General features: G+C 46.6%; 1 protein-coding gene across 1 annotated transcript in view; it reads right to left on the bottom strand.

Annotated features, from left to right (window-relative positions):
- Positions 1 to 2,344, bottom strand: part of LOC109925418 (actin, alpha cardiac muscle 1) — a 7,263-nt gene extending 4,919 nt beyond the window's left edge. The window contains exons 1-2 of the mRNA XM_048619703.1: positions 2,216 to 2,344; positions 1 to 119 (exon numbers count right to left, since the gene is read on the bottom strand). The exon at positions 1 to 119 is cut by the window's left edge and continues 22 nt beyond it. Coding sequence (XP_048475660.1) covers positions 1 to 107 — 107 coding nt within the window. The 5' untranslated portion in view covers positions 108 to 119; positions 2,216 to 2,344. The remainder of the gene's footprint in view (positions 120 to 2,215) is intronic.
- Positions 2,345 to 10,000: the final 7,656 nt, after the last annotated feature.

Here is a 10,000-nt window from a genome sequence, read left to right as displayed (position 1 = left end):
ATGGAAGGAAAGACAGCCCTGGGAGCGTCATCACCGGCAAAGCCGGCCTTTACCAGGCCAGAACCGTTGTCACAGACCAGCGCGGTGGTTTCCTCGTCGTCGCACATGGTGAGGGATTTCTGCCATGGGAGGAAAAGATAGTTACAAACGTTTTGAAGCACACACACAGATTTCACAAAGAGACACAGCAGCCCAGCCCCTGTCCCACAAGTAATTCATCTCCCTGCTACCCTCATGAAAGACAGTACTCAGTGTATTTCAGAACATACAGCAGCAGGTGGCTGTCCAGCCCTTCAAACCCAACCTGCCATTCAATGAAATCATGGCTGATCTTGCACTTCAACACTATTTTTCTATGCTATCCCCATGTCTCTTGATGTCTTTAACATCTAGAAATGTATTGAGCTCTGTCTTGAATATGTTCAATGACTGAGTATCCACAGCTTCTGGGATAGAGAATTCCAAAAATTCCCCCACTGTCTGAGTGAAGACATTCCTCCTCATCTCAGTCCTAAAGCACATGCTCCATGTCCTGACACTTTGTCCCCTGGCCCTAGACGTCACATCCTTATATTTCTACTTATGTCCATCCCTGTAAGGATTTGTTTGTTTAGATGAGATCACCTCTCATTCTTCTACACTCCATGGAACACAGCCCCAGGACATTTGATTTTTCCACATAGGACAATCCCTCCATCCCAGGAATTACGTTAGTTGCCCTGGCGCCTTGGGGTTAGAACTGAGCTGAATATTCTCCAGCTTCCCCCAGTTCCTTCTTCATTCCTAAGTCCTTCTGGGCTCCCCCTCTTCTTCAACCTTCCCTTCCAAAATCTCCCACCCTATTCTTAATGACTGAGCAACTTTCCTCCGAAGTCTAAGTTCAGGAGAAGGATGAATGGTGGAATTCAGATCCCAGAGAAGAGGGAGGAATAAATCTGCAGATTATGAAGATGGGGCAGCGATGGTAGACCTGGTGAGTGCAGCCTGTCCTGCATGACCTTCACACTTGACTCAGGTCAGTCAAGGGCAGCAGTTTTCAAAAGTGGCTCAGTCAGTCTGTGTTCAGGACAGTGCAACTAAATCAATGTTTCCCAGCCATTAGCAGGTCAAGGTTTACCCCCAGATCGAATTCCATTCCCATTGGCCCCATTTGCCCATTCACAGTGCGGTTCGCAGATGGTCTCTCCAGGGGTGGGGGCAGGGTGGGTGAGGGTGGTGTTTATGTTAAGTTTTGATGAAAACATTTGGAGTGGAGCAGGAAGGGGTAAAAGAGAGAAGGAGGGGGAGAATGAGGAGGGAATTGGGAAGATAGGGGAAGGAGGAAATGTGGAAAGCAGAGGGGCAAAATGGAATGAGGAGAGAGAAGGAGAACATGCGCAGGGGAATGGCAAATGAGGAATGCAGGTCCATCAGGGGCTGTACCCAGCCAGATTGACCCAGGGAGAAGCCAGGGAAAGACAGGCAAAATTGTCAATTTTTATTATACTGTCAGCGAGAACTTTGCCTGCTCCAAACCCAACACTTCCTTTGGAGAGAAGGAAGGAGGGAACCATGTTACTGACATTGGATACCATAGAAGCTGATTTTCAAGAGATTGGGACAGTGTTTAGTCCCAAAGGATTCCCATTCTTCAGTTGGCCATTGACAGAAAGCCACATTGCCAGCTACGCTGAGAATCTGCATCCCAGAGGTAACTGATCAGAGGCAGCTGTGCTGGATATTTCTAACCAGGCTGTTTGAGGGACACCTCGAGTGCAGGTGGGACTTGAACCCAGGCCTCCTGGCTCAGAGGTAGGGACATTACTACAAAGGCCTGAGTCAATCACTGTGCAGTTGGGGCAAGCTATCCTTTTGTATAAAAGAAAAATGACGCTGTGACAACGGGAGAAGCAACCACGTTTTTGGATTTTACCAATCGTTATTTTTAGCCAGAAATGTAAGTATCTTATTCACCCAAACACCTCACACAATTTCCTAACCCCACTCCTTTTCCCTGTTATTTGTATTTGCTTTGATAATTTCTTCTCTTTTTCTGTTTCTAATTTACTTAGAATGTACTACTTTTCCCTTATTTCACCTTTGGTGCATGTGCCGTTATTGTTACTGTTCATTTCTGCTTGCTCAACTCTCTCCCGGTTGAAAGCCCACTATCCCCTCCCCGCTCCCCCCCACAACTTGCCTGTCACATAAGAAAGAGCGAGAATTTGGGTCTTACCGGCTCCTAGGAGAGAGAGCGAGAGAGGTCTAGGTGAGGATGGAGGTAGGATGGAGCTGCTTGGTGGCTCACTGACTTTTATAGTCCCCAGTAGATCCCAGGCTGGCTGCACACTCAGATCCCCAGAAGGAATTGTCAGTCTCACACTCCATATTTGGAGAAGGGGCTGCGGCTCATTTTACCAGGCCCATTCAAGGTGAAATAGCAGCAATTCAGTCCCAATGAAAGGAAGCTCTCAGCTTGAGAGATAGACACAGCCATGTTAGGAAAAGAGAGGACCAATCAGAGGGAACCATGAAGAAGGAATACCTCTCCATATAGGGAATGTCTTCTGGGAACGCCCTGCATGTGTCTGTGCTCACCCATCTCTCAGCTATTATTGCAGTAACTCGATCTGTGGCAGCTTGCGCCAAGTCAAAGGAAAGTTAATCCAGTGGCCACTGGTAGCCTGAAAACTTTCACAGCAACAACCTCCATTGCACCCAGCGCCTTTGCAGCATTCGTACCCATTTTGTGAGCCTCCCCCCCCCCCGCAAAGGGGCATGGCCAGAGAGGAAGGGGTGGCACAGGATGGAAGACCTGGTGTACTGGGGTGAGGAGGAGTGAGAGGGAATTGGGAAAAGGGATAGGGTGGAGAAGGAGATGATGGGGGAGGGGAACATAGGGTGGGGAACAGGATGGAGAGGGAGGGGAAGGGGAAAGTGGGGTGAGGGAGGGCAAAGAGAGGTGGGAGAGGGCAAAGTGGGGGGAGTGAGGGAAAAGTGGGGTAGGGGAAGGAGAGGCTGGAAAGGGGAACTTGGGGTGGGGGTGGGGATGGAGAGGATGGGAGAGGGGAAAGTGGGGTAGCAGAGGGGAAGGAGAGGGTGGGGAGGAGAACTGTGGGGTGGGGGTCGGGATGGAGAGGAGGGGGGAGGGGGAAAGTGGGGTAGGGAAGGGGAAGGAGAGGGTTCGGGGAGGGGAAAGTGGGGGTGGGGGTGGGGAAGTTGGTAAGTGGGCTCAGGAATGGTGTGGTAAGGAGGAGAGGAAGGAGAGTTAGGGAAAGGAAGGATGGTGGGGGAAGGGAAGGAGAAGGAGGAATGTGAGAGGAGAAGGAGGGATGGGGTTGAGGAAGGAGGGGATCTGGTGAAAAGGTGGTTGAGGTTAGGAAATGGAGGTGGGGGAGGGAAGGGGTTTGTAGGACGTGGGAGATGGAAACAGTTATGTGTGGATATATGAGGGATGTGTATGAGTGATGTGCAGAGTGGATGGTACAGGGGATGTGTATAGGGTTATATACAGGGAATTTATATATGGGTCTGTGTATACAGAATGTATATAGAGGGACGTATATTGAGAAAATGTACGGGGCATGTATAAAGAGAATCTGTTTCTGGCTTGACATAAAAAGACCGTGTATTGGGGTGCATACAAATTTGAAAGTGTGTATCGAAACAGAAATTGCTGCAAAAGCTTAGCAGGTCTGGCAGCATCTGTGAAGGGAAATCAGAGTTAACGTTCCGGGTCCAGAGACCCTTCCTCAGAACTGGATCCGAAACGTTAACTCCAATTTCCCTCCACAGATGCTGCCAGAACTGCTGAGCTTTTCCAGCAATTTCTGTTTTTGTTTCTGATATATAGCATCCACAGTTCTTTTGGTTATTATCGATAAAAGTATAGTGGGTGTTGTGTAGGATGTGTACTGGGGATAGGTATCAGGAATTGTTTAGAGAAGATTTGTATAGAGGATGTTTTATAGATGAGGACTGTAATTGTGTGTATGTAGGAGTATTTATAGTGGATGTAAATGGGGGCATTGTATAGGGATGTGGTTAGGGAGTTTGTTTATGGGCTCTGTGCAAAATGGGTTGTGTGTAAGGAGTGTAAATAGCAGATGCAGGTCATAATTGTGAGCTCTGAATGTATTTATGGGGAGGGTTTCATTATTTTATTGAGATATTGTGTGGTGAAGAGTTACTTGAGGAGTCTGAAGGTACTTGTCTGGATTTGTGTGGTAATTGCAGGGTCTAGCAGTGGTTGCATGGAGTGTGGTGATATTTACAGGGTCTTGGGGGTATTTGTGTAGAGTGTGGTGATATTTACTGGGTCTTAGGGGTATTTGTGTGGAGTGCAGTGGTATTTACAAGGTGTTGGAAGTAATTATGTGGGTTGGGGTAGTATTTGCAAGGTCTGAACATATGAGCAAAGAGAAATGTGATTTGGACCCCTCCAGTAGCCGCTGAAGTCTCCTGCAGTTCAAACGCTGTCTCTGAAACCTGACTTCACAATCGACAAGACTTATAGAATTGTCGAATTTTACACTGCACTTGGAGGCCATTTGATCCGTTTTGTCTGTATTGGTTCCTGAAAGAGCTACCCAGCTATACCTACGCCTATGGAATCCGTCTCCATCACTCGACCAGGCAGCACATTCCAAATCCTAACAACTCTCTGATTAAAGAAGTTTCTCCTCATCTCACTCTAGCTCCCTTGTTGACAATCTTAAAATTGTGACCCCTAGTTACTGAAATACTAACTAGCGTTAACAGAATATCTTCTTTATCCTGTCAAAATTGTTCATAATTTTGAACACTTCAGTAAAGTCATTTCTTAATCTTGTCTGCTCCAAGGAGAATAAGTCCAACCTCTCCAATCATGTATCTAAAATCCTTCATTCTTGGTATCATTCTAATAAATCTCCTTTAAACTCTCTCCAGGGCTTTAATATCCTTACTTGAATAAGGTGCCCAAAACTAAACACAATAGTTCAAATGTGGTCTGACCAATAATTTGTAGAGGTGTAGCATCACTTCCTCGCTTTTATACTCTATGCAGATATTTATAAACCCAGGAATCCTATTGCCTTCTTAACAACAGCTTCAACTTGCCTGACTACCTTCAGAGAATCATGCACGTGAAACCAGAGGTCTCTCTGCTTCTGTACTCCCCTCAAAGTTGGATCATTGAGCCTGTACTGTGTCTCTGTGTTTCTTCTACCAAAATGCATAACTTCACATTTCTCTGCAATGAGATTCACCTGCCAGGTGTTTGCCTATTTGACCAACTTGTCAATATCCCTCTGAATTTGCTCAGCATCATTCTAACAATTCACTATTTTCCCTAGCCTAATATCATCCGCAAATTTAGAGATTTTACTCTCAACACCCATCTCCAAATTGTTTATATAAATCAGAAAAAGCAAGGGTCCCGTCACTGATCCCTGGGAAACACCACTTTCAACTCGTCTCCAATCTGAGAAACACCCATCTGTAGCTATCTGTTTCCTCTCGTTTATCCAATTTCTAATGCATGCTGCCAAGGGCCCGTGAATATCAACAATTTCTAATTTGCTAACCAACCTGCCATGTGGCACTGTATCAAATGCTTTCCAAATATACAACATCTACAGCACTACCTCATACGCTGTGCATGTCACCTCATGAAAGAAATAAAATTTGTCAGACATGACCCGCCCTTGACAAAGCCATGTTGACTGTCTAGTATACCTTATTTTTCTCCAAGTTATTTACCTTGTCCTGTATTATAGCCTCCATCAGTTTTCCCACTATTGATGTCAAGTTGACAGGTCTATAATCTCCTGGGTTATCATTTGCCCATGTTTTAAACAACAGTGTCACATTTGCAATCCCCCAGTTCTCCTGGGACAATCCTGTGTTCAGAGAGGCCTGGAAAATTTCTGTCAATGGCTTTGCAATTTGCTCCCTTAACTCTCTCAGTGTTCTAGGATGCATCCCATTTGGGCCTGGTGAATTCTATCTGGAGTGCTTTTTAGCACCTCTTCTTTATTTATCACCACACTTCTCAGTCGCTCAACGCCACATTTTCAATAGGTCATTGTCACAATTTTCTAATTTGGTAAGGAGAGAAGGTAAGTACTCATTTAGTACCTCTACCATATCTTTGACTTCAGTGAGCAGCTTACCCTGCTTGGTCCTTATGGGCCCCACTCAATCCTTCACAGATCTTTTACCACTAGCATGTTTGAAAAACATTTTATTATTTGTTTTAGCACAGGCTACCATCCTTTCCTTATACTTTCTCTTAGACTTCCTTATTCCAGCCTTAGCCTCTATCCTGCATTTGAGATACTCTTCCTGATTTCTGTTGCTATTACCATTTCTGTCATTTGGAGAGAAAAGTGAGGCTTGGAGACCATTGTTTCTTTACTCTGTCTCTGTATCAACCCCTGCTCTCACCTCAGTTTGCTCAAGGTTTAAGGCTTTGAATTCAAGGCCTATATTAGGCCTGGAACAATGTCAGAGGTCATTCACTGCCCCAACCCAGCCACAACCAATCACACTGTTGGACTGAAGGGTCATGGCGAAAGGTTAGTATAAAATTTCAGGGAGTGGCAGGGCCCAGCTGCTCCCTACTTATCCTGTTTGACAAGCAATGAGACAGCTCACACTGTGAGTTAAATTTAGACAGAGAGAGAGAGTGGGAGAGTGCAAGACATACAAGGAGAGAGAGAGCGGGAGACAGAGAGAGAGGCAGACGAAACAGAGAGACATAGAGACAGAGAGAGTGGAGAGTAAGAGACATACAGAGAGGGGGGGGGGAGACAGAGAGAGAGAGGGGGGAGAGAGAGAAGGAAACAGAGAGAGAAAGACAGGAGAGACAGGGAAAGAGAGAGAGACAGGACAGCTGAAGAGAGAGGGAGAAAGAGAGGGAAACTGAGACACAAAGTGGGGAGATTGGAGAAATAGAGAGATAGTGGGGGGAATCAAGAGATAGGCAGTAGGAGGAATAGAGAGAGAGAAAGAAAGGAATAGAGAGACGGTGAGAAAGAGTGAGGGATAGAGAAGGACAATGGGAAAATGGGGAGCACAAGTTAGAATAGAGAGGGAGAGAGTGGGGGGAATAGAGAGACAGAGGCAGTGGAAGGAATAGAGAAAGAGAGGGGGGAGGAATAGAGATAGCAAGGGAGGGAAGAGAGAGAGAAGGAGTGGGAGGGAGAGAGAGAGGGAGTGGGATGAATAGAGAGACAGAGAGAGGGAGGAATAGAGAGAGAGGAAGGGAGGAATCGAGAGAGAGAGGGAGTGGGAGGAAAAGAGATGGTGAGGGAATGGGATAAATAGAGAGGGGGGAGTGGGAGGAATAGAGAGGGAATGGGAGAAATAGAGAGAGAGGGAGGGAGGAAGAGAGAGGGAGAGGGAGGAATGGAGAGAGAGAGAGGAATAGAGAGAGATGGAGGAATAGAGAGCGAGGCAGTGGGGGTATAGAGAGAGAGAGAGGAAGGAATAGAGAGAGAGGGACATGGAGGAACAGAGAGAGAGGGAGTAGGGGGAATAGAGAGAGAGGGAGGAATAGAGAGCTTGAGGTAATGGGAGAAATAGAGACAGTGGAGGAACAGAGATAGAGAGGGAGTGGAAGGAATAGAGAGAGAGAGAGGAATAGAGAGAGTGAGGCAGTGGGCCTATAGAGAGAGAGTGAGGGAGGAATAGAGAGAGAGGGACAGGGAGGAACAGAGAGGGAGTGGGAGGAATAGAGAGAGCGAGGCCGTGGGAAGAAGAGAGAGAGGAGTGGGAGGAATAGGCAGAGAGGGCAGGGAGGAATAGAGACAGTGAGGGAATGGGCGAAATAGAGGGAGGGATGGAGGGAGGAATAGAGAGAGAGGGAGTGGGGGAATAGAGAGAGAGGGAGGAATAGAGAAAGACGGACAGGGAGGAACAGAGATAGAGAGGGAGAGGGAGGAATAGAGTGAGAGGGACAGGGAAGAACAGAGAGAGAGGGAGTGGGAGGAATAGGCAGGGAGGAATAGAGACAGCGAGGGAATGGGTGAAATAGAGAGAGAGAGGGAGGGAGGAATAGAGATAGAGGGTGTGGGGGAATGGAGATAGTGAGGGAATGGGATGAATAGAGAGAGAGGGAGGAATAGAGAGAGAGAGGGAACGGGAGAAATAGAGAGAAGCAGTAGGAGGAATAGGTAGAGAGAGGGAACGGGAGAAATAGAGAGAGAGAAACAGTAGGAGGAATAGATAGAGAGAGGGAACTGGAGAAATAGAGAGAGAGAAGCAGTAGGAGGAATAGATAGAGAGAGGGAACGGGAGAATCTGTCAGGATTTTCTTGTTATTCATACACCATTTGCAGAGACTAAAGCCCAGGAGGTGCTTACACATTCCCTCCCAGCACTCACCCCTTGGTTCGAGTTGCAAGGATCTCAAGTTTTCGCTGAACATTCTCCATGGACAGTCTGAGGCTGCATTGATTGTTTATTTGTTGAACACGGACATATTGTGCACCTGGAGGTATTCTCAAGTTTCCCTTCTACAGGGACAGCGGTGAGACAGCCAAAGTTGCAGGCAGGCTGTCCTTTTAGATGCAGAATTCACTGTACGTAAATGCTTGAGCAAATATGGCAGCTTTATCCTAAAATCATTGAATTGCATAAGATAAAACAGAACAGAAAGCTATTCAACCCACTGTGTGTGTCCTAGCTCTTTTGTTATAGTACCACTGATCAGTTTGTTCCACACATCCCAATAATCTCCCATTTGGAGTAGTTATCCAATTCCTTTCTGAAAATTACAATCGTATCTGGGTTGACTGTCCTATCAGACAGTACATTCCAAACCCAAACTGTTCATTTCCCTTATATCAATCACCTGCAATCTGTCTGTTTCCTATTGCAGCTGCAGTTATTGACATTCCTACAAGTGGGTATCATAGAATCCCTACAGTGTGGAAAAAGGCCATTCAGCTCATTGAGTCTGCAGCAAACCTCCAAAGGGCATCCCACCCAGACCCACCCACTATTCTCCTGTAAACCAACATTTCCCATGGCTAACCCACCTAACCTGGGCACTATGGGGCAATTTAGCATGGCCAATCCACCCTAACCTGCACGTCGACAAACCAGAGCACCCAGAAGAAACCCACACAGACACAGGGAGAATGTGCAAACTGCACAGAGACAGTGGTCTGAGGATGGAATCAAACCTTGGTCCCTAGCACTGTGAAGCAGCAGGTGCTAACCACTGTGCCACCATTGTCACCCAGAGTTCATGAATCTGAATTTACTGGATCAAAGCCCCTCCTGGCTGTGTGTAATTTGATACCCCTCCTTTGAAATTCTGTGATTTGAGGAGGACAATCCCAGTGTCTCCACATTCACTGAAGCTCCTCATCTGAGAATGCTTTTTAATACCAACTCAAAACATTCATGAATACAGACTGGTCCCAATCAAAGAGGTTTCTCTTTGCGAGGCAGTCAACTTGACAGCACTTAAATCCCTTGGAGAAATGCCAATGGATAAAAATATACGACAGTTTCAGAAATAGTTCGAGGCTTGAAGCTGCCTTATCTGGGAGGTAAGAAAACAACCTCAGAGTGAGTATTCAGGGAGCTGAGACTGAGCAAATAACTTTCACTTAATGGACCCAACCCCAACAGCCTCTGCTTCCTGGTTCCCTTTATGTTCTAGGCTGTCTTTCCAGGTGGCAAAGGTACAAGTTGTCTATGAGATGGGGCACTGCAATGGAGTTCAGACCATCCTAGACCATAGACACACAAAGGGACTTTACATCAGACTCACAACATCACAGCAAGGTGCACTGACCCTGAGCATCAGCCTGCCTGCAACTTTGCCTGTCTCTCCGGCTGTCTCTGTAGAAGGAAAACTTGAGAATACCTCCAGCTTGACAACACATTCACACACTGTTACTTTCACACACTGTCACTCTCTCACACACTGTCACTCACACACTGTCACTCTCACACACACACTGTCACTCTCACACTGTCATTCTCACACACTGTCACTCTCACACACACTGTCACTCTCACA

The sequence above is a fragment of the Rhincodon typus genome, chromosome 43, assembly GCF_021869965.1.
Source record: "Rhincodon typus isolate 14 chromosome 43, sRhiTyp1.1, whole genome shotgun sequence".
In the NCBI taxonomy this organism is placed as follows: domain Eukaryota; kingdom Metazoa; phylum Chordata; class Chondrichthyes; order Orectolobiformes; family Rhincodontidae; genus Rhincodon; species Rhincodon typus.
Note: the sequence above shows the minus strand (reverse complement) of the source record. Positions and strands in the feature narration are given on the sequence as shown.